This window comes from Lonchura striata, chromosome 4A, assembly GCF_050655825.1.
Source record: "Lonchura striata isolate lonStrDom1 chromosome 4A, ASM5065582v1, whole genome shotgun sequence".
Lineage (NCBI taxonomy): Eukaryota > Metazoa > Chordata > Aves > Passeriformes > Estrildidae > Lonchura > Lonchura striata.
The window spans coordinates 15,079,137-15,102,013 of record NC_140742.1 but is presented as its reverse complement, the minus strand read 5'-3'; the positions used below and the strand labels follow the sequence as shown (position 1 = coordinate 15,102,013).

Below are 22,877 nucleotides of genomic sequence, written 5' to 3'. Positions count from 1 at the left end.
ATGCCCACCCAACTCCATGGTGCTGTATATGGCCGTCAACAGTGGGTGCAGCATGTCAGGAAGGCACAGTGGCAGAGTGCTCTGCTCCACTGAAGGCACTGCAGAGCCCAGGAAATGTCTTAGCTGCTCTTGCAATTTCAAGATCCACCTCAAAGCCCTGCTTTAAGTGGGAAATGGGCGGTGGGTTTGTGAGGTGGGTGTCACACCCTCAGGGTAAAGAAGCAGAGCATTTCCCCGCCCAGCCTTTCCAAAGGGACAGCAGCTCAGTTCGGGACCAAGGGGATGTGGGCACAGCCCTCCCCAGCAGACAGGGTCCCTCCAATGGAACTGGGGGTGCAGGGACCTGGGGCAGGTGAGCTGTTACTGGGCTGGGGACCATCCCAGGAAAGGCCAGCTGGAATGCTCCTGAAGCATCGCACAGACCCTGCCCCAATTCCAGTGCAGCCGGAGCAGCAGCAGCAGCAAACAGGCTTGGCGCAGCCGCCAAGATGTTTGCCGGAGCAGAGGCACGCATAAACATTTTGTTTAATCAAGGACTGGGAGTGAACACAGTGTACCCTGGCTCGGTGCAGCGGGAACAGCTGCGGCCCTGCGGGGCAGGGCCAGGGACACGGATCGGCGGTGGCAGAGCGACCTCCCGTGGCACGGGCCCGATCCCCGGCTGCTCGGCAGAAGGAAGCCCCACGACAGCCGTGTCCCCGCTCCGAAGGCAGGCTGTGCCCCCCTGCCGGCGGCTCTGGCTGCTCCCAGGGCAGTGTGAATGGCAGTGTGCGGTGCAAGGCTCGCTTCGGCCCTCCGAGCTGCCCTGCCCGTGGCTCTGCGGGTGGGCAGCTCATGGCAGCGTCGTGTCAAGAGAGCCCGAGACCCTGGCAGTGCCAGCTGCTGTGTGCTCACACAGGCGGGATGGGATCCCTTCCTGCCCTTCTGGGAATGAGGTGTTGGGGCTGGGGACCTCCTGTGCCCTGCCAGGCCCCCAGCTCAGTGAGAGCAAGGCAAGCTCAGAGCTCCTTCTCTGCAAGCCCCGAGTGAGCAGCACGGTGCCCAACATCCGCTGATGGATCCCGGGCCAGCACGCAAGAAGACAGTTGATGGAAACACAGAGCACAGAATCCCTTTGTGGTGGATCTGGCTTTGAGGAACTGCCATCACATTCAGGGTTGGTTTTTGTTTCGTTTTGTTTTGTTTTCTGGGATCAGCTAAGAATTAAGCACCTGAGTTGCTGTGTTTAAACCTAAACCTTTAAACATCCTTCCCACTCCCCCCCATCCCAGCATGTGCTACACAAACCCCAGATTTCTTTGGAAGCATGATTTTAAGGATAAGATTTAAAGGACTCCTTTCACAAAGAATTGTGCTATCATGTTATTTTTCTTCTTTTGATTTCCAAAAAGGTATTTTTTGTGTACTGGGGACTAGATTGAGAAGAGCTTTGGAGAACACTGTGAAGGCAGCCAGACTGTGGTACTGCCAATCAGCACACACCTCTTCTTCCCACCAGCCTCCCACTCAGCTGCCAAGCCTGTTCCATGGCTTCCCAGGCAATTAGTGGTTGCAACACACATCCACACAGCCAGCAGAACCACTCCAGCTTTCTGTGTGTCCTTGATAACCTGTTGCGGTTTTTTAAGCCTTTGGTAGTAAGGAAATTACTGAGGATAATGACAAGCATAAACTCCTGGCGTGTAAGACCTGGAAAGATGTTTTTCTTCTAAGCAGCTGGTGTCCCTTAGTGGGACAGGTCTGACTGGGTGAGCTTCACTCTGCATGTTGAGCCCCCATGCTCTTGGCAATCAGACTGTTATTCACTGGTTTCCTAGTGTGCATCCAGGGTGGTGTTTGCTCGTTTGGCTGCTTATGGTAACTGAAAAACAGTCCAAATCACTTCAACCTTAGGTTTCCAGAGCTTACTGCTTTATTTCTAGAGCACCTTGTATCCTGTTTCTTCCATTTTTCATGGAAACAAAGCTCCACTGGGTTATCATGAGCTCTGTCAGCCGTTCTTTTTGCTTGGCTCCCAAGAAACTCCTCACCTTGACCTAACGGAGCAGCAGCCCGAGCTGCTATCTGGGACAGCACTGGTGTGCAATGGGAAGAGCAGGGACAAGGGGAGCTCACAGAGAGCAATGCAGCAGCTGATCAGTGTGAATTCCAAAGCTCTGTTCTTGAAATATTAAAAGAGAAAATTTAGGAAGACACTTTCCATGGCAAAGGAAATGCCAGAGCTTAGGGAAGTTTTCTGCAGAGCAGCAACAAAAGCAGAGACCCAGGACAGAAATATTTTGGGTTGTACTCCTCTCTGCCAACATTTGGGCAGGATTTGAAGGGGGGAAACCAGCAAATCCACCAAGAGTTTGAGGAAAAAACCTGGCAAAATCATTGTTGAGATCAAATTTAGGAGGGTAGTTCAGAGTTTTACTCTTTTAGCTCTGGAAGACAGAGGACACCTGACTGACTCCTGAGCACTGAGGGAGCCCTTATCAGCTTCCTCCTCTCCTCTCCTCTCCTCTCCTCTCCTCTCCTCTCCTCTCCTCTCCTCTCCTCTCCTCTCCTCTCCGGCAGGGAGAAAAAGAAGTATCCTTGATAAGACTGTAAAAAAGAACTACTATCAAGATGACTTCGATGTCAGCTTAGGTTTTAGGGGACAGAGGTTGGCTGATGGCCTTCCAGAGCGTGTGCGCTGCAGACTGTTCTATAAATGCTGACGTGCTGACTTTGCAGTCATAAAAGATTTTCACAAGGAATGTATTCCTTTGCAGCCTTGCTTTGTGCTGATAATTCAATTGCCAACTATGTGGAAGGGAAGAGATGCAGTAAGATGCAGTAAGAGATGCAGCATGCTGCTTAAATCCTTGCTTTGAAAGACATTTTTTGCCCCCAGCATTACCATTCCTTTGCCCGAAGGGTTGAGGATTATACAGTGCTATCCCTGTTTCCATAATCAAGCACCTGAACACCTCAGAGTATGCTTAAAAATAAGCGTGATAATAGCTGCATTTTACAAGGGAAAAGTTCAAGAATGAGGCTCGTTGTTTATAATGCAAAAGACCATTATAATTTGATGTCAACCTTAAACTGATATTTCTCAATGCCCCATAGTTACGTTAGACACTCACTAGAGTGTTTATGTGCAGTCTGACCCAGAGGGCAGGCTTTTAGATGGGGACGGGCAAGCTGTGGTGGAAAGGGAAGCGCCTGTATCCCGGTGCAGCGCGGGCCGTTCCGCGGGCAGCTCAGAGGCGCTGCGGTGCGGGGCTCGGCGCGGCCTCGGGCTGCGGCCGCACTGTCCCGGTGGGGCTTCAGGGCAGTTCCGTGATCCGCACGGGCCGCAGGTCGGCGGTGCCGCTGTCACCCTGCGCGGGCACAGCCCGCCTGCCGTGTGCGCCCCGACCCGCTGCCTCTGTCCCGGGACAGCCCGCCTGCCGTGTGCGCCCCGACCCGCTGCCTCTGTCCCGGGACAGCCCGCCCCGACCCGCTGCCTCTGTCCCGGGACAGCCCGCCTGCCGTGTGCGCCCCGACCCGCTGCCTCTGTCCCGGGACAGCCCGCCTGCCGTGTGCGCCCCGACCCGCTGCCTCTGTCCCGGGACAGCCCGCCCCGACCCGCTGCCTCTGTCCCGGGACAGCCCGCCTGCCGTGTGCGCCCCCTTCTACCTGATGTCACGCCCCGATCCGCCAGGTTTCATCACGGCAGGGAACAGGAAAGCGCACGCATTGGCCATGGCAATAGAAACTGCCAACCTCCCTGACATCTCTGCCCAGGCAAAGCTGTCACACGCATTTTACCATCAGAATGTACCTGCCCTTATCAGAATGTTCACGCTTTCAAAACATCAAGCAAAAGCTACTGTCGCCAAAAACTGTCAAAATTACCAGATACCATCTACGGGGACAGGAGTCAATCGGCGAGGACTGAACAGCTGCTAGCTGCCCCGCTTCTCCGCTGCGTTCCCGAGGGGAGCGGTGCGGGCCGGTGCGGCCCGTGGGCAGGCGGCACCGGGACGGGCACCGGGACGGGCCGCGGCGGGGCGGTCGCCATGGCAACGCGGGCGGGGCGGTCGCCGCGGCGTCAGTTCCGCGAGGGGCGGGGCGGGGCGGGGCCGTGCCGGGCCGTGCCGGGCCGGGCTGGGCCGGGGCCGGGGCCGGGCCGGGGCGTGCCGTGCCGTGCTGGGCCGTGCCGTGCCGGGCCGTGCCGCCATGGCGCTGTCGCGCGCGGAGCGCTGCCTGGCGCTGCTGCTGCGGCTGCTGTCGCGCGCCTGCCTCGCGCTGCTGGCGCTGCTGACGCCGCCGCCGCCGCGCGCCGGCCCCGCGCGCGCCGTCCCGCCGCCGCGGCGCGCGCTGCTGCTGCTGCCCGCGCGGCGCCTCGCGCAGCTGCTCCGCGCGCGGCAGGTACCACCCGGGCCCCGGGGAGGGGGGGGGGCAGCGCGGGCCGCGGGTCCCGGGCCGCGCCGCGCCTGACGGCAGGACCCGCGGTGCCCCCCCGCGCAGGTGGCGTGCGTGGAGGTGGTGGAGGCGTACGTGGAGAGGATCAAGGAGGTGAATCCCCTCATCAATGCCGTGGTGAAGGACAGGTGAGCTGCTCGGGGACAGAATGGCTCCCCGCCTGCCTCCCTCCGGGCCCCGGGCCCGACCGCTGCACCGCGCCGCCACCGGCAGGGCGCGGGCGGTCTCACTTCCCCCGCTTTCCCCACTCCTGCCGCACTTGGGGCCCACCCGCCCCGCGGGGAGCCGCTCCTCGCTGATGCAGCGCCTGAACATCGCCGGGTGCTTTGCTGCAGGTTCGAGGAGGCCCTGCAGGAAGCCCGGCAGGTCGACAAGCTGCTTTCCGAGGCTCCTGCCGATGACTGCCTGGAGGAGAAGTTCCCCTTGTTGGGAGTTCCCATCACCGTTAAGGAGGCCTTTTCTCTCTACGGTGGGTTTGTCTTTGTGTCTCTGCAGGTCTTGACGTGCTCCCCACAGTGGTGAGTGGCTGTGGCAGGTGCTTGGAGGGAAGTAGTCCCCCTTTCCCTGGTTTGCACCAAGCTCTGCCTGGGCTTCTGCGTTTGTGTTCATTTATAGCACACAGGTGCAACGGAGGAGCAGCCCTCACTGGGAACCTGCTTCTTGCAGCTCTGGGTCGTCTCGGGGCACTGGCCCTGATGCCTCCCTCCTGTTGACCTTGGCACCACAGGGATGCCCAACACCTCTGGCTTGGTCAACCGCCGCAACGTGATCGCCACTTCAGATGCCACCGTGGTGTCACGGCTGAAGCAGGCTGGTGCCATCCCGCTGGGTGTCACCAACTGCAGCGAGCTCTGCATGTGGTACGAGTCCAGCAACAAGGTCTACGGGCGGACCAACAACCCCTATGACCTGCAGAGGATTGTGGGCGGCAGCTCAGGTGAACACCAGCACCTCGGCACGGTCCTGCACGAGTGGCAGGTTAAAATGCAGCGAGGGAAGAGTTCCAAGTCTTCGCACACAGCTATTAACATGTTCCTGGGCTCTTGCAGAGCTTATGGGCCTCTTTCCTGGGCCCTGCTGTAGGCTGTTGGGAGGTCTAGCTGCTTTGCCTCTTCTGGGTGTTTCATCTGGCATTGCTTCAGTTTGCTCTGTTGTACTTCAGCAGGAAAATCCCTTTGGCCCGCATTCCCCAGCTATTCCCCACCCATCACTAAAGCCAAGGTGCTCCCCACCTTTCTTGCTTTTTAGGCCCCCACCCTCCCAGTGAGGTGTTCTTGCTTTCCTGGATGATTTGCACCATAAATCTGGGGGGTTTTGCCATGTTTTCTCCTGTGCAGGTGGGGAGGGCAGTGTCCTGGCAGCTGCCTGCTCAGTCATAGGTGTGGGCTCTGACATCGGCGGCAGCATCCGAATGCCTGCCTTCTTCAATGGAGTCTTTGGCCATAAACCCACAACAGGTAAGGGGGGTGCTGGGGCTCTTCCTCTTCCCCACCATCAGAAATGCCATGAGGTGAAATGGGGGCTGTGGGATGAGCCCCTTCAGGACACCCCTATGCTGTTCACTGGTGGGATTGCTGTAAGGAGTCGGGTAACCTCTTGCTGTGACAAACCTGTTGAGGGAGCATGGCTGGGGCTGGCATTTGGGAAGCTTTTGGTGGCAGAATGCCAGCCACATGGGAGATGGGCAGGGGTTTACCCAAGTACTGCCTCCTCAGCCTGGGATGTTTTCACAAGGTTGGGATCTGCTGGATGTTTCTCTGTCTTTCAGTGTCCTGACTGGGTGCTTTTCCTGCCATCCCCACCCCATGCACCTTGCCATCAGCGCTTGTGGGGTGTGCAATCCCTGGGGAACCATATCTCCCTGCACCGAGACGCCCCAGCAGGGCTGTCCCTGTCTGCAGGCGATACTCGGGGTCGTGTCTGACTTCTGTGCCCCCAGGGGTGGTGCCCAACGACGGCCAGTTCCCAAACGCTCAGGGGGTGCGGACCAGCTACCTGTGCACGGGGCCCATGTGCCGCTACGCGGAGGACCTGGAGCCTGTGCTGAGAGTCATGGCCGGTCCTGGGGTCAGCAAGTGAGTTGTTCCCACTGCTCCAAGCTGCTGAGCTGGAGTCAGCAGCTCTCTGCTCCTCACAATGTATTAGTCCTTTGTACGAGACAGGTCTGCACCCCACCCAGTTTGCTTGTTACTGATTTCCTTCTTTGCTGCTGGATTCAGCAGGACCTTGGCTTCTGGGACTACCTTTCCCACCACCCATGTGCTCCCAGGAGCTGGCAGCCATGGGCAGACTATCTCCCCCTTCACCAGTGAGCTGCTTCCCAGCTCTGTCCCACACAGAGGGGCTGGCCTTGCTCCTGGGTATTACAGTGCCTTTCTTCCTGTTGTTGAATGAGGAGTTTTCCATCCCACACCATGGCTAGTTCAGTTCCTTCAGTTCCTGGTCTGTGCAATCAAGTGCAACCATGCTGTGTGCCAATGAGGGGCAGAGCAGAGATGGGGCACATGGGGCAGCCCTCCCTTTTGCCACAGCCTGCACACAGTTGCTCTCTCTATTACCACTTTGCTTTTCCCCGGGCTCTTGTGCAATCCCAGCCTTGCCTGCAGCCAGGGTTTGTAATCACAAGGTGCTTCTGGAGAAATGAGAACTCTCCCACCAGAAATTTGATGGGACTGAGGGGGCAGGTGAGCAGCTGGATGCGTTGTGGGCAGTAGGTGTCTGTGTCTCCAGGGTCTCACCTTGCCACTCTGGGGGACAGAGCAGGGTCTTTTGAGGGCACATAACAACTGTGTGAGAACCTCTAGGAGCTGCAGAGGAGCTGGGGATGGATTTGTGACAAAGCACCATTCCTTTTCCAGGCTGAAACTGAATGAGAAAGTGTCGCTGGAGAAAATCAAATTCCACTGCATGGATCATGACGGCGGGTCCATTTTTGTATCACCTGTGGACAAGGAGATCTTGCAGGTCCAAAAGAAGGTAGGAAGCAGAAGAGGATGGTACTCACCGGCGTGAGCCTGAAGATAGAACCTGGGAGACCACTCAAGGAGGCCTGGGGAGGGGAAAGAGCTGCTCTGTGTGTGGCTCCTGCAGGAGCTGGTGGAATCAAGGGCTGGGGAGGCAACCTTGCATCCCAGTCCTGTGCTTTCAGCGGTCAAAAAGTAGAAAGAACTTCTTCAGAGGTGAAGAAGACACAAGGGGAAGATCTTGAGAGTAGGTCCCCTTACTCTTCTCTGTAATTTCCACTGGCTGATGGCAGTGCATCAAATCTTTGTGGAAACAAGCATGTCCTTGCTCTTCCCTTCAGGTGGTGGAGCACCTTGAAAGTGACCTCGGGGTCCGGGTTCAGCATGTGACAATCCACAAGATGAAGTATTCTTTCCAGATCTGGTCAGCCATGATGTCATCCAAGGACAGTGACGGGCAGGTGTGTCAGAATGAGTTGGCAAAGGCACAACTTTGGAGGCATCAGGGAAGAAACAGCTCTTCGGGGCTAGCTGTGGAGAGCTGTAGGCTTTCCAAACCTACCCGGGGGCTTTCCCTGTTCCTTGTGCCCACCCAATCCTCCTTTCATTGCACAGCCCCTTCTCCCTTGCTGTCCTGTGGGTTGAGGCCCTGGCTCTCAGCAGAGGAGCAATGTGGTAATAGGGAGGGGAGAGGTTGTTCTGGCACATTCACCTTTTCCATGCAGGTTGGTAAGTCAGCCAAGCAGGGGGCATCTTGCCTTGCTCTTTGCCCCGTGCTGTGTCTTCTGACTTGTAGGCTGGGATTAACACCCTTTGGCATGCCAGGACAGGCAGGGGACTAGCAGCTTTCCAGCAGGAGGCCTGCTTGTGTTACTTTTCCCTAGAATTGCAGCTGCTGTGCTATGCTTTGTGCATGCAGGAAAATACTTTGTAATAAAATAAACTTGTGGGAGTGTCGTAACTTGTGCACTCCTGGCACACAGGCAGTGATGAAACAATCCAATCCCACCACACCAAGGAGGGCTTGTCTGGTTCCTCTGCTTCCTTCTTCCAGATCCCATTGTTGTATCACAGGAGGAAATGCTTCTGGGACATTACACCTTGCATTGTGTTAGTTGGGTGCTGCTTTGGGGGGGCTCTCCCTTCTTGCTGTCTCTGGCAGGGAAAAATGCTCCTGCTGCTGCCCTGGATCACTGTCAGAGCCGTGGAGCTCCTGGGAGACATCTCCTGTGTGACAGTGGGAATAACTCTCATTGGGATAATGGGATAACCAGAATTTCACTGTCCAGTGCCTGCCTGTGCCTCCCTGCTACATGTTGGCTGTGCTGACGGGGGGAGTGGGTGTGTTACAGGAGGCACAAAGATTCACGGACCTGCTGGGGGACCACGGGAAGCCAGTGTGGCCGCTGTGGGAGCTGATGAAGTGGCTCGTGGGGATGTCTTCTCACACTCTCCCAGCTATTGGTAATGCTGGCAGGGGCCCTGGGAAGTGCAGAGGCAGTGGTGGGGTGGGCAAGTTGTTAAATGCAGGTATTACCCTTCCAATGCCCAGTGAAGGAACTTGGGGCTTGCCCTGAGCAGCTTCAGCCTAGTTTTGTAATGACACTCCGTGTCTTAGAGTTGCATGCAAGATCAAGAGTGTGGATCTTTGATAAATGGAAGTGGGTACCTTGGGGGAAGAAGTGAGGATGATGGAGCTGGGGGCAGGGTTCACTTCTGCTGTGAGCCACACCAGAATTACTAGGGGCTCAGAGGGCTCAGTGACAGTCTGCACTGATCTTGTTTCATAGTGGCAGGTACTAGAGAGCCCTAATTAGTGCAGTTGTGCTGCTGTCTAATGAGTGCTGGGGTCGTTCTGCCAACTCTGCTCAACCCCACTGGCTGGAAAAGCTGGAAGGAAGAGGCAATCTGCTGTGACTACTGGCAAGAAGGGATACTGGGGGGCCACCCCAGAAGCAGAGGATGTTGCATGTGGCTGGGCATTGTGTTTCTGCCCCACACAGCCCACAGTCCTCTCATACGCTCTTGTCCCCATTTCTGCCTTTCGCTGCAGCCCTGGGACTGACAGAGAAGCTGGTGAACCTCAACGTCAGTGGGAAGGCCAAGCTGGTGAGCATGGGGAAGAGCCTACAGGAGGAGATGGAGGCACTGCTGGGGCCGGATGGAGTGCTCCTCTACCCCTCACACCCCACCATCGCCCCCAAGCACCACTCCCCAATCTGCATGCCCTTCAATTTTGCCTACACAGGTGAGCAGCCCTGGCTCCTGTGGGGTTGCAGGTAGGGCTGCCAAGATGGTCTCCCCGTGGCAGCAGTGTGGGCTGGCAGCTGGGGTGTTGTGTCCAGTGTTTGCATTGCTGACAGTGGGCTGTGCAGCACAGAGAGGTGTCTTGTTACTCCAGACAGTGGAGCTGTTGTGCTTCATACTGTGTGGCATCTTTTGCCAAAGTTGCCTGTCCACAGCAGGGCAGGTCTGACTTGTGTGTGATATTGGGGTTTAGCAGGAACCCAAGACCCACCATTTCTTGGGGTACAGCCTGGGGCTCCCTGTGTGCTTCCCATGTGGTCTGAACACCTCGGTGACAGTGTCAGTGCTGCCTTGCTCTGTGGAGTGATGGCAGACTCGTGCCTGGGGCAGGAATGTCCCAAATTTGGCATGCCACAGTGTGTGCCATCATCACTCATGGATGTTGTTTATACACATGGGGGCACTGGGAATCTCTGGCCAGTGATGTCCCTTGTCACCATTTCTCTGCATTGCTGCATGAAGCACCAGCTCCCAGCATCTTGGTGCTGTATTGGCAGAGGTGCCTGCCCAGGGTGGGAGAGCCAGGCAGTGATGTATCCCAGTCACTGAGCTCCCTCTAATGCAGCCAACCTTCTCTCTTGCAGCCATCTTCAACGTGCTGGGCCTGCCGGTGACGCAGTGCCCGCTGGGGCTGGGCAGCGAGGGGCTGCCGCTGGGCATCCAGCTGGTGGCAGCCGCCTACAATGACCACTTGACGCTGGCAGTGGCCCGGTACCTGGAGAAAGCCTTTGGAGGATGGGTTGTACCAGGGGAGGTTTAACCTTGGGAGGCAGGGACAGAGGCAGTGACAAGTGCTGATGCTTGATCCCATCTCGGCACTGTCTGCTCCCTCTGCATCGCCCTGTGCCCTGCTGGGAGTGGCAGATGGTGCCTCCAGCCCAGGAACAGCTGGATCATTGCCCCTGGAGTCCTCATCCCTGTGGCACCCTCTGTCAGGGAGAGACTGCCTTTCCCGACCCCCTCAGGAGCCAAAGTGCCACAGTCTGAGGATGCCCTGCCTGTATCCTGCCTGCAGTGGCACCCACCCACCTTTTTCAGACCGTGGAGTTGGCCAGCTCTGTAACCCTTCTGTTTTCAAAGCACTGAGTGAGAGCTGAGCAGAGGACGTGTTCCAGATTGCTGGGGGCTGGGCCTAGGGGGTCCTCCTTGGCCCAACCCTACCCACAGGGCTGGACTGTGCCTGCTGCACCCAAACTTTCCAGCCTCCACAGTCCTCCTAAGCTCCTGCAGGCTTCCCCCTACCCTCTGACCAAAAGGGAGAGGGGGCTGGGGGAGCCATAGGCCCGCCTCAGCAACACCACAGGTGTGGCATGTGCTGGGCTCTGGTGTGTGCAGCTGTCAGGTGCATTTGGGAGCTTTTAGCAGTGGCTAAAACGTCTCCTGTTTGTGTTTTCCCCTTCTCTCTGGGGGGATTATCCTGCCTGACTGGTATCCTTTGCTGCCTGTCCTGCTGCGCTGCCTGGCCTCTGCCCCAGGAACAGACGTGGGCAGCAATGTGAATGGTTCATCTGAGCAGGCAGCAAGCACAAGGTGTTCTCATTGAGGGAGGTATTAAAGAGCTTGTTCAGTCTACTGTGGCTGTGTGTCCTTTTCCTCTTGGCTGTCTCCCTTCCAGCTCCTGCCAGGCCCCAGCCCCATCTCTGCCAGGGGTGTGTCAGGACTACCCAGCGCTGCTGGCCATTGGAGTGCTGGAGGGACAGCAGGGGAGATCCTGGCATTGGTCCCCCAGGTGGCATGTGGCCACTGGGCTCTTGTTTTGGAATACCCAGGCCAGCAGCGACTGCTGGGCTCTGGGCAGAGCTGAATGGTGCTTGTGAGCCCCACAGTGCTGCCACCAATGGCTCTGTTAGCCTTGCAATGGTTGCACAGGTCCAGCTGTGTTTTGCCCCATTGGGCTGCCAGAAGCCAGGAGCTCTTGAGGTGCAGAGCCACGTGCAAGTCTCTCATGGTCTCCAGGGCAAAATGAGGGGCCCTAGGCATGTGTGCCCAGCCTGCAGCATTGGTCTTGGCAAGGATAAAACCTGCTACTGGTTTTGCTGGCATGTCCTGGCCTGTGTCTGCCCTGCCATGTGTCACCTCTGGCCTCAGCCCTTGCTCCTTTCTGTCCCCACGTGCTGATGGTCCCTGCACGGGTAGCGCAGGATGCTGGGATGACGTGCTGGGCCCGGCTGTGCCTCAGCTCTGGTGTGCAGAGGGCACTGCTGAGCACCCGTGCCCAGCTGGCACTCTGGTAACGAGGAAGCGAGGAAGGAAAAACAACAAACCCCGGCTCAGCAAAGGAGGTGAAAACCACCGAAGTCAAATCACATTTCCCAGCGTGGTGGCACAGACAACACGGACTGTCTCCCATCTGGAGGAAGCCTGGCAGCTGAGCAGACCGTGGTGACGCTTCCAATGAACTCTCGGAGCCAAACGTGAGGTTGCTGAGCTGAGGGTTGTGCTTAAATGTGGTTGGTGAGGTGGGTTCCTGGTAAGCAGAAGGGAAGAGAGGAAATGCTGGATCCAAGCTGCGGGGGGAGTGCTGGTGCTTCAGGGTAGTGTCATGGGGATGCAGACAAAGGAGAGGATGTGCAGAGCAGAGGGGGTTAATCCCCAGTCTCAGTTATTGCCACAACACGGGGAGAGTTGCTGGGATTTTTCCTCTGGCCGAAGGAAAGGGGAACGGATGTGCCGGGGCTCAGAGGGGGGCTGGCAGGGACTGGCCTGCAGTCACCCTCGCTGCTTCAGGGAAGCATTGCCTCCCTTGTGCTGCCTTCTGCAGTGAGAGCAGCCCTGTCCCTGCCTGCACAGGCAGCCGGTCCTGGGGTCTCCAGCAGTTCCCCAGCTCTGTGCCTCTGTAAGCTCCAGGAACAATCCTGGAGGCTCTTTCTCCCTCCAGGCAGAAATGCTGCCTCCTTCAATGGGCTCTGTTGCAAAACTGGGAAGGTCCTTGCTGGTCTCGGGGTGGGGGGAATCCCTAAGCTGACTGCCTGTGCTTCGACTCTGGTGTTTCAGAGGTCTCACTTCAGCCCTCGCCCACAGTTTGCAGCTACACGTCCCTGCTTGTTGTCTGTTCCTCCTCGTTCCAAGCTCTTAATGCTGCAAGGGACAGAGAAGACATGGGGGGCAATGTTTTGTACCCACATGCTGAGGTGGTTGCGCTTGTAACAGTGCAAGGTCGGTGTGAAGTGGGAAGAGTGAGAAGCAGTGAGAGTGGTGAGCCAGCCCCACCACTGTCCCATCTGGTCAGGGGCATTCCCACCCCTCTGCCTCTGGAGCACCCCTGGGCTCCCCACCTTCACAGGGGAATGTGTCCCCACAACCACAAGGTTGGTGATGGTAGCCTCAAAGCCCTTGCATGTCTGCTCCAGGAGAGGAAGGTTCCTCTGTCACCGGCAAGAGCAGGGAAAGATTCCTGGTGGCTGGATGGTGGGGCGAGGCCAAGGTAAGAAGGGACTGGCCAGGTGTCAGGTGCAGGTGCCCAGCGGGACCAGCCTCTGCTGTGGCTCAGTCTGAGGTCTCTGCTTACAGCCCACAGGGGTCCCCCACTGTGCCCCGTTTTGCCTTGGGGTGCCGTCACACACGGTGCCCTCCCGTACCAGGGAGGCTGTGAGACGGCTGGGGCTGCCCTGGCAGTGGTGTCACAGGTTGTGCCAGTGTGAGTCATGCCCAGAGCTGGCTGAGTCACTTCCCAGTGGTGTGAGCTTTCTCAAGTGAGGAGCTTTCTCAGACTCACATCGTGGTGGCAAAGGCAGTATGGCTCCTCACCACGGGGTGCCAGAGGTGGGTGCAACAGAAGGTTGCTGCAGCAAGTGCATAGTGCCATAGCAGTGTGGCAGCTGCCCACTACCCCTGGGGGTTCACTTACCACCACAGCCCCGAGGGTACCTGCCCTGCTGCACCCCCACAGCAGAAGGTCCCCTGCCCCTCCATAGTGGTCACTTCTGTGCTACAATAGGCATGTGGCCTCCATGGGGCAGTGTCACTGGCTGAAGCTTCTGTTTTTAATCCCAGGTCCCAGCAGCCCATGATGTCTGTGGGCAGCAGAACAGCTCCAGCACCCCCGTCCCTTTCCATGGCCCCCGGCGTGGCAGCGTAGTGCAGGGGAGATGGACGGGCCGTGGTAGGATGAGCCCTGCCCCGCTCCTGCTGCTCTCCCTGGCCAGCTGCTCCCTGCTCCAGGGTAAGCCAGTGCTGAAGCTGTCACCACAGTCTCGGGGGGCCCTGGCTGCAGGGCAGGAGGAGGCACAGGGACACCTCTCAGAACTACTGAAGTTACTTGTGAAGAGGAGAGGCTCAAGTGGTCGTCAAGGTATGAAGAGAAAGAAAAACACAGGGTCAGCAGTACCTGTGTCAGGGTGCTGTCTCTCCTGTTTTGTCAGCTGTGTTTCTGCTTTGGCAGCAGTGTGGAGAGGGTGTTCTCAGTGTGTGATGAATTGGGGGATCCAGGTGCTGAGCAGCTGCTTTGAAGTCAGTGTTTGCCCATGCTGGGCTGAAGCTGGGGAACCTGTGCACCGGGCCACAAGGGCACCCTGCAGGACACTGCCTCACACCCCTCTGCTCCCTCCCCAGGGATGCTACTGAGGCCACAGCACGTGAGGCTGGAGGCACAGAACTTCCACGTCCAGCTGCACTGGGAGCCAGACCCCAGCTTACCCAGCTCTGCCACCTACGAGGTGGAGTGGAGGAATAGGTAGGTGGGGAGGAGGGGGTGAAGGGCTCTGGTCCTCTTACACCCTGGCAGAGGCTGTTGGGGACCCCTGGCAGCCAGAAGATGTTGTCTGGCAGTAAATGGCACAGTAACACAGCAGTGGAGCTGGCAGGGATTGGCTTGTCCTACTCCCTGCACATGCAAGGTCAGCTCAGGACTGTGTCCTGGTGGGTTTTGAACAACTTCAGGACAGCATCACTGGACAGCTTGGTCCCTTTCCTGGTCACTCTCCCAGTAACAAACTAAGGGGTTGCTTTTGGACTGGGGTTTTAAATTTGTTGTTTTGTTTTGTTTTGTTTTGTTTTGTTTTTCATTATGCTAAATAGTATTTCCTGTATTTCAACTTGTGTCCACTGCCTCTTGTCCTTTTGCTGGGCACCACTGAGAGGAAGACTCTATCTGCTCCTTGTATTGATAAGACCCCACCCTCCCACCCTGTCACCTTTCTCTGAGGCTCAAGCTGTCACCACTCGCTCAGTTTCCCTCGTGCCACAGAGCCTCAACAGCCTCAACTCCTTGGTGGGTTATCCCTCCACGGCTGTGTGTTTTCTCATTGTGGAGAGCACAGCTCAGGGCACAGTGCCAGATACCATCTGTCCCCAGGAGGGAGTCAGCTTGCTGGTGCCCCCCTCCTCACACATCCTGGGATGCTTTTGGCTGATAGCTGGGCTTTCCTACGCTCCCCACCTGGGCAGCATGGCAGTGGCTAGGAGGATGCTGATCCTCCCTCCCTTTGGGCTGGGAGGATGCTGAAAAGAAGCAATCCCTGTGCTTTCTCCCTGGGCAGAACCTCGAACTGGACCAAGGCAGGTGCCTGTGGGGGGAACAACAGAAACTCCTGGGGGTGTGAGCTGCATTTTGACAGGATTCATGATATCTACTGGGCACGGGTGAGAGTGGTGGCCGGAGGTGAGCAGTCCGAGTGGGCCAGTTCCAGCGAGCTGCAGCTGTACAGAGACAGTAAGGACTGGGGAGCTCCTCCAGCTGGGCTCTTCCTGGGGGGCTGATGGGGAGAGGGGACCTTGGAGAGATCTGATGGGATACGGTGGGAAAGCATGCTAGAATACTGGAGGCAAAAGAGTCAAGAGCTCTTAGCAGAGGAAAGGAATGAGGCAGGGCTGCTGGAGGAGGGCTGGGTGAAGAGCAAAAGGACAGAGGAGACACAGTGAGGTGATTGGTAGGAGGCCAGGCCAGCAAGGCACCGTGAGAATTTGGGTCTCTGGGAAATGCATCGAGATGGGCAGGAAAGAGGCTATGCCTCTGGGCTTGGCTTTTGCAAGGCTCACCTTCCTCCCCTGTCATGGTCTGGGATCAAGCTGGCACAGGGACAGACTCTCTGGTGATTCATTGTGTTTGCCAGGCATGGGAATGTGCCTCTTCTCAGTCACAGACTGGCTGTTCTGGCCAAAAAGCCTAGCAGACTCTTGGAGCTAGAAAATATTCAGGAGCTGGTTTCAGAGCACAAAGTGCCATCAGGCAAAACCCAAGGAGATTCTGTGCTCTGAGAGGGGAATGTCAGAGAGAAAAATATAATTTCTAGAGAAACAAGATGTCTGCCTTCCTTTGAAGGCCTTAATTTTCCATTTTTTTCCCTTTCCCTACAGCAATTGTTGGCCCCCCCAAGCTGTCCTTGCTGCTCCAGGACCAAATTCTCAGCGTAAACATCACCACACCACTCACTCCCTACAAGAGAAGAACTGGCTCCTACAAGCGAGTCAACCAAGTGCTGCTGAAGCTGTGGTACTGGCTGCAGCTCTACGAGGGGGAGCGGCTTGTCCAGGAGGTGTGTGTGGTGCTGGGCAGGGCCCAGAGGTGCAGGGCTTGCACAAGCTTTCCTGGTGCAGCACAGCCACCATCGCAGGTTGCAGTGGTGCAGGGTGCCCATGCTGCAGCCCTGGCTGTGCATGCAGGAGTGAGGTGCTCTGCACCCCCAGTCTGGGACTCCCACCTCAGCGAGGCAGGAGATCACTTCCCTCCCCTGGGCAAGAAGAGCTGGGCTGGTTCTGTTCAGAGGAAAGGTGATGCCACAGGTGTTTCAGAAGATGCTTTGGGACCTGAACACCTCCTGGGGCAAAGAACTGAGGGTTGGAGGTGCCCAGGAGGAGGGAGCATGGGGCAAGAGGGATGTTGAGGCTGCACAGAGCAGCGGAGCCATGCACAAACCCCACCTCTGGCTCTGTGGCCGCCTGTCCCATCTGCTTTCAGGTGCCCTGCAAACGGAGGAGTGAGGAAGTGCCCTGCAGCTTTGAGCACCTGAAGGCCAGCACGCAGTACTGCGTGCGGACGGCGGCTGCGGGCATTGCCCGGGAGCGTAGCCGGGAGGCCGAGCAGTGCCTGCTGACTCCAGCAGCCCCTGCAGGTGGGAGCTCTCTCACCAACTCAGCTGGCACGGCTGCACCTCAGGTCCTACTCACAGCACAAACTCGTGTGGAGGGGTGAGGTACTGTTGTCAGGGTTATGGCCCAGTGCTGCCCAGTGGGGGACCTGTCATGGTGATGCTTTCTTGTCATCTGCCCTGGGCTTGCCTCCTGAAGCATCCCAGTGTGACATGGATGGGAAACACTGATAGAGAGTGGGGTGGGAGGGATGTGCTTGAGTGACCCCTCAGCCTGCTGTGACATCCTGGCAGGTTTTTCATGGCTGTCTGCTGCGCTGAGTGCCTTCTTCCTGCTGCTGCTACTAAGTGTGGCCGGGTTCTGCATCATGTGGCTGCGTGTCTTTCCCAATTCTCCACAGACGTGCCTCCCAAAAGCACTGGTGAGTGACGATCCTCCTCCAGCCTCCACCTTGTGTGGTAGGCATAGACAAGCCAGAGTCCAATTCTCCTCCAGCTCTCACATCACCAAATCCATTTTGGCACCCAGGTGCCCCCCCTGCCATCTGAACCACTGTCCCCCAAGAGGAAGGTAGTGGTGGAGGGCATTGGCCAGCCATGGGTCGCAGCAGAGGATGAGGTCTCAGGCAGTGCAGCCCTTGGTGTTCAGCATAGTTTGCCACAATCCCCTAGCTGGCAGGGCTTTGGCCAGCTGAGGCTGACCCTGTTGCTGCTTTTGTCCTTGCAGGCTCTCCAGAACATGAGTGTGACCATGCAGCTGCCTCCACTCCAGCTTGAGGAGGACCCCCTGGCCCAGCTCCTGCAGACTGCCCTCCCCTCCCACGGGCCACCCACAGCTGTGCAGGCATCAGCCACGGCCCCACGGCTGCTCCGAGGCCTTGCCCAGGATGTGAGTGGCTACTGTGCCAATGGGTTCAGCCCAAACTGCACTGAGGGAAGGGAGTCATCCTGCACCCACAGTCAGCTGGGACGTGCCTTAGCTTCCCAGCTCCCCTCCCAGCTGGAGGAGGATGAGGAGGCAGGTGATGGGGATGACTTGCCAGAGCAGCTGGTGCTAGTGGGACTGGCTGGACACAGCTACATAGGTGACAGGGACAGCCAGATACCTGAGCTATGGCAGCCCCTGCACCTCCAGCTTTATTCTAAATGCCAGTGCCCAGTCCTGGGAGCAGACAGCCACCTTCCTCTGCCCGTGCCAAGCAGAAGCTGCAGGCAGGAGTACCTGCAGGAGAGTCTGGGCACGGCTGGGCACTGGATCCGGCTCAGCTCCGTGAAGCTCCTGGCGGGTGTGGAGGCAGAGGGAGGGCAGCACCTCTGTGCTCCCCAAGCCCTGCGTGGTGACAGGACTGAGCCACAACAAGGTGACAGCACCGCTCAGCGAGGCTGCTGGGAGCAGGCAGAACCAGAACCGTGCCTCCCCTGCCCCAGCCCGCTGCCCCCCTCGCCCCTGAGGCCAGTTACCTCCTCTGGCTACGAGCCACGGGCCCCCATCGGGCAGTGAGCCACAGCCAGCGGGGCTCCCCAGCAGCCTCCAGCTGCCAGCAGAGCCCTTCCCGGGCTCCCTGGCCCTGAGGCTGCGTGTCCCAGCCTGCTGGGGATGGGGATGGCACTGGGGCAAGCTCCAGGGGCAGGCAGAGGCGTATTCCGGGCACGGCCGCCAAGGATCTGCCAAGGATGGGCAGGATCCAGAACTTTCCTCTGGGACTTTGGTGCTCTTGAGACACAGCATAAGGAGATAAAGAGTATGGACCAACCCTGAGCCCCTAAAACTCTTATCTAGAGATGTGTCTGTATGTGAGCATGTATAGTACAGTAGCTATTCTAATGTATATACATATATATTTATAAAGCTCTTTAATGAAAAAATGTTGAGGTTTTTACTTCTGTGGAAATGTTGATTCTGTGCTCGAGTTGTTCTTAAATATCACTAATTTATTCTAGAAAACTGGCTTCTCTATTCATTGTTTGTGTGTTACAGACCCAGCACGGCCCTTCCCTGTGCAGCAGTCAGGAAAGGCACAGGATAAACTTGGGGTTTTCCAGGCAGAACATTCTCTGTCTTGCTATCCTCCAGGAAAAAACTGTTTTTTAGCACCATGGATACATTTATTATTCCTGCTGCCAGCACTGGAGTGATTTATGGCTGAGAAGCCCTGCCCTGCAGTTGTTCCTCAGGATGTGTTTTGAGGCTGTGCCTGAAGCCACAGAGGTGAGGGGAAGCCTCCTTGTGCTGTGTCGCAGGCTGGGATCCGTGGACTCAAAATGGGGTGACAAATCCAGGCTTTTGGACTCACAAAAATTACTCTGGATCTGGGAACAGGTGACAAACTGGTGTCTATGTCCAGGCAGCTGGCGGAGGGGCTGGGGTACAGTGCTGCCAGGCTTGGGGAGCCTTTGGGGCTGTGCGGGGCCATGTTCCAGCCCTGTGAGTCACTCCTGACACCCCAGCCATGTCCCATCCCTGCCTCCTACTGCAGGGATGGAACTCGTACTGAGCCCTGCAGCCCACAAGGGTCCAGGAGGGAGCAGAGATCCACCTGCAGTTTAGGGAGGAGCCCAGACCAGATGCCCAAAGGAGGCCATGGGTCTCTGGGAACATCATGACTGGAGCAAGCTCCTGGCAGGCAGGACCCATGGAGAGAGGAGCCCAAGCTGACACAGGTTTGCTAAAGGGGATTGGGACTTTGTAGGGAGCGTGATGGAGCAGTTTTGGGGTGTGTCTGGCTTCTGGCCAGGTCAATCTCTCACAGTCAATGTGAGGACATGTATTGAAGAAATTGATCTGAATTAGCACACAAAAAAAAAAAAAAAAAAAAAAAAAAAAAAATAGACAATCCCAAGAGCTGCTTGAGGAACACATGTGTTACCCATATGCTTTTTTCTACCTATGAAGTTGGTGTCCAGTTGCCATCTCCTTTGTCCCTCACAGTCTCTGATCTGCCTCAAGATCATGGTCAAGCCCTACATGCCTGCAGCCCTGTTTGAACAATTGCCTCATCCCCAGAGCCCACAGGGCCTCCAACCCCACACCACTCTGTCAGGTCACAGCATGGTCCCAGGCAAGGCACCTCTTAGCAGGAGCATCAGTCAGAGCTGCTGTTTGTGCCACAGGCTCTGGGCAGGAGCCACATCCCAGCAGGAGCTTGTCCAGGCCCAGCAGAGCATCCATCGTGTTGCTCCAGTCCAGTCCTGTGTGTTTGCCAGGACACTGGGCCAGTGCAATGGGACCAGACTGGCTCCCACAGCTGCTGTGCTGCTGTGCTGCTGTGCTGTGGGAGCTGGGCTGCACTGGAGCACGGCCAGTGCTCTGATCACAGCTGGCTGCAGGTCTGAGGAGGACCAGCTCTTTCCTGAGCCTGTGGCAGGACAAGGGTGCTGGGCTGCCATGGGGGATTTAGGCACTCACTCACTGGCAGCAGGGGCTTGCCCTGGCCCAGGGGTAGCTGCACAGCTGGAATATTCTGACTCATATGGAAGAGTTGGTGATGGGGAGTGGAAAAATACAGAAGAGTTGTGACATTTCAAGATGCCATCAGCAGCTGAAGTTTCCGAGTGGATGTGAGAGGGGGTTTCTGCTTTGCCTCAAGGTGTGAGTAGCATGTGGGTTTGTGCAGAACCACAGAGAGAAAATGCAACATTCGCTGCGGGGTGAAGTCCCAGCATGTCCCAGGAGAGACCTGTCACCACTATGTGCAGAGTGGGGCCTGAATTAGATCCCGCTTTGGTCTGCCAGGCAGCTTGTTATGTGCTGAACAGGACTGGACTGTGCTGGAGGATGGATCTGGGTCAGGGCTAAGCCCCCAGCCCCAGGCAGGTCTGCACAGGACACTGGACCAGTCCCTCCATCACCTCTGCAGCCCCAGTCACGTGCATACAGCCAGGTCCTCTCTCATTTCCATGCTCCCTCCACAGCCTGGAAAGGGCTGGGCCAGCGACTGGCCCTGTGGCACCCAGCCCACCCTACAGCACCATCCACCACCTTGGAGGTCCGATGCCATCCCTGGTGCTGGTCTCAGGCCCCTGGCACAGCAGAGGCTGGTGCGGGGGCTGGTGAAAGCTCTGACTCACCACAATCTATCTGCTCCTCCTGCCTTCTCTCCGTGGTGTTTTCAGGTTCTGCTGGTCCCAGATCAAAGCAACGAGAGGGATGCTGCTGCAAAGAGCTCTTTATTAGAAACAGTGGGTTTAGGACTGTGCAAGAGCTTATTTCTTATTACTAATTCTCAGAGAGCGAAGCTGCCAGCCTATGAAAATGGTGCACAGTGGAAAATTGCTCTCTGGGGGCTAATGGGGCTTTCACAGTTGCTGAGTGGGAACCATTGTACCTGACAACCATGAAAGATGTGGTGGAATCTTAAATGATGGGGGAAAATCAAGCTCTTATATTTTGTGGGCTGCCAGTACCCAAAACCATTCCCATTTGCCTTTGAAAACCATGGGAGGCAGAGCTGCAAACAGCAGGGTCTGCTCTGAGCCTGAGCCCACTCTGCTCTGTCTGCTTTCCCTCCTGCCTGCCACTGCAGCTGCCCTGCCACCCCTCTGAGACAGCCCAGAGCCACCCCAAATCCTCAGAACCACCTCAAAGTGCTGTCCAGCACATCTGTGTCTATGGCAAAGACCTGGGACCTCAGCAAGGCCCTGTCCCTCAGCCTCCCTGTGCAAGGTGCCTTTGTGATGGGTCTGTAGCTCTAGGTAGGTCCCTGGAGCAGCACAGAGCAGCAGCATCCCAGCTGTGCTGCTGGACCCCCTCCTTCAGCCCCAAAAGTCTTTGTGGGTTGACAGGTGTGAGCTGCAACATCCAGGGCACTGACTCCTGCTGCACCCCCCTCTCAGTGATCTGAGCTGCTTGCCTTGGTCAGGAAGCCCACCAGGATGTGGGTGGGGACTGTGAGAGCCCCAGAAGCTGGAGCCCGAGTGTGGTGTGTTAGAGGATGTGCATGAAGAGGGCTGCAGAGAATGAATCTGGTGGCTCAGACCTGTGTGGTTTCTCTCCAGGCAGGAGCTTTCCTGCAATTCAGTGGATTAGGACTCAAGCAGGGTGATTGGGACATTCAGGTCACTCCAGGGGGCTGTAGAGCAAAACTGGTCCTGTTTAATGTGCTGGTCTGAGCGTGCCCTCAGCTGGGCATGCATGGCATGTGTCTGCACTGAGAAGGTGCCAAGGGCACCCTGACAGAGTCAAATACCACCTAGCTTGGTCACCAGGTGCCCTTACTCTGCAGGACAACCTCCCCTGTGTTGTCCTCACCGCTCACCACTGCTCTTCTCAGGGTCTGTGACACACAGCCAGGTCCTGCACTTCCCACCCTTCAGATGCACAACAGGGGGTTTCTGCTCCTGTAGCCTGTGGGAATGGCAGCTCAGTCAACACCTTCCCACTTCCTGGCCCTGCTCCAGTAGCTCTCTGCCCCCTAGGATCATTCATGCTCCTGGTGACAGACAGGACCAGCACGCTGCCCCCTGAGCTGGGTGTGTATTGGCTCTGAGTTTATGGCAGGGATGTTGTGTGCTTCCTCCTCATGGCACCACAGCAAATGGCATGAGTCTGTCTCCAGGATTTTTCATTCTGTGACACGAAATCTGGCAGGATTCTGATTTTTTCCATCCTCTATTTTCCAGAGGATGGAAAACAGGCTAGATACAGATTTTTCTTAGGACAAAAGTCCCAGCTGGATAGGTGCCTGCTTGAAATGGATGATAGCTTCATCTCAGCTGTTCCCCAGTCATATCCATGCCTGACAGATGGGAACTGGCAAACAGAGATAATCAATGATCTCTGGATAATGCACCTTCAACCACTCCATGAGAAATGAGAGCTTCTGTTTTGTGGTCAGCAGGGTCATGGTCAGCCTCGTGATTAAACAATAGAGGCTCAGGCTGCTCATCATCCTGTCCCCTCTTCCTCAAGAAAGTCCTAGTGTGATGTCCCACCCCACAAGATAAGAGGACACAAGAGACTTGAGAAACATGAATCTCATGCCAAGACTTCAGAGGGACTTTCCATGCGGCACCTATGAAGCAAGCACTGTTCAATCTGTCTAAGCCCCAGCCTTGGTGCAGGTAGGGAAAGGCATAGAACAAGTTGTTCTCCTCTCCTCCATGAATAAGACCTCAGGATTTTAAGCTCTTGAAAGTTTAAAATCTT

The 22,877-nt window shown here is 56.8% G+C and overlaps 2 protein-coding genes across 7 annotated transcripts; both read left to right on the top strand.

Moving 5' to 3' along the window:
- Positions 1-4,176: 4,176 nt before the first annotated feature.
- On the top strand, positions 4,177-11,279 carry FAAH2 (fatty acid amide hydrolase 2). The gene is made up of 11 exons (XM_021547789.4): positions 4,177-4,383; positions 4,483-4,565; positions 4,773-4,906; positions 5,165-5,374; positions 5,775-5,894; positions 6,377-6,512; positions 7,296-7,413; positions 7,742-7,861; positions 8,753-8,864; positions 9,454-9,648; positions 10,292-11,279. Exons 1-11 carry the CDS (start codon positions 4,192-4,194, stop codon positions 10,465-10,467), a joined length of 1,596 nt encoding a protein of 531 aa, XP_021403464.2. The 5' UTR covers positions 4,177-4,191; the 3' UTR covers positions 10,468-11,279.
- Positions 11,280-11,408: 129 nt separating this feature from the next.
- On the top strand, positions 11,409-19,566 carry LOC110480115 (interferon upsilon receptor 1-like). 6 transcript variants are annotated; one of them, XM_085570847.1, is made up of 9 exons: positions 11,409-12,166; positions 13,701-13,998; positions 14,259-14,379; positions 15,185-15,357; positions 16,002-16,180; positions 16,603-16,756; positions 17,027-17,154; positions 17,460-17,621; positions 18,711-19,566. In XM_085570847.1, the coding sequence occupies exons 2-9, from the start codon at positions 13,815-13,817 to the stop codon at positions 18,822-18,824; spliced, it is 1,215 nt and encodes a 404-aa protein (XP_085426973.1). In that variant the 5' UTR covers positions 11,409-12,166; positions 13,701-13,814; the 3' UTR covers positions 18,825-19,566. The 6 variants fall into 6 exon arrangements, with proteins under 6 accessions (XP_085426973.1, XP_085426971.1, XP_085426970.1 ...); XM_085570845.1 differs by lacking the exon at positions 18,711-19,566 and having other exon boundaries at positions 11,409-12,121; positions 17,460-18,680; XM_085570844.1 differs by lacking the exon at positions 18,711-19,566 and having other exon boundaries at positions 11,409-12,126; positions 17,460-18,680.
- Positions 19,567-22,877: the final 3,311 nt, after the last annotated feature.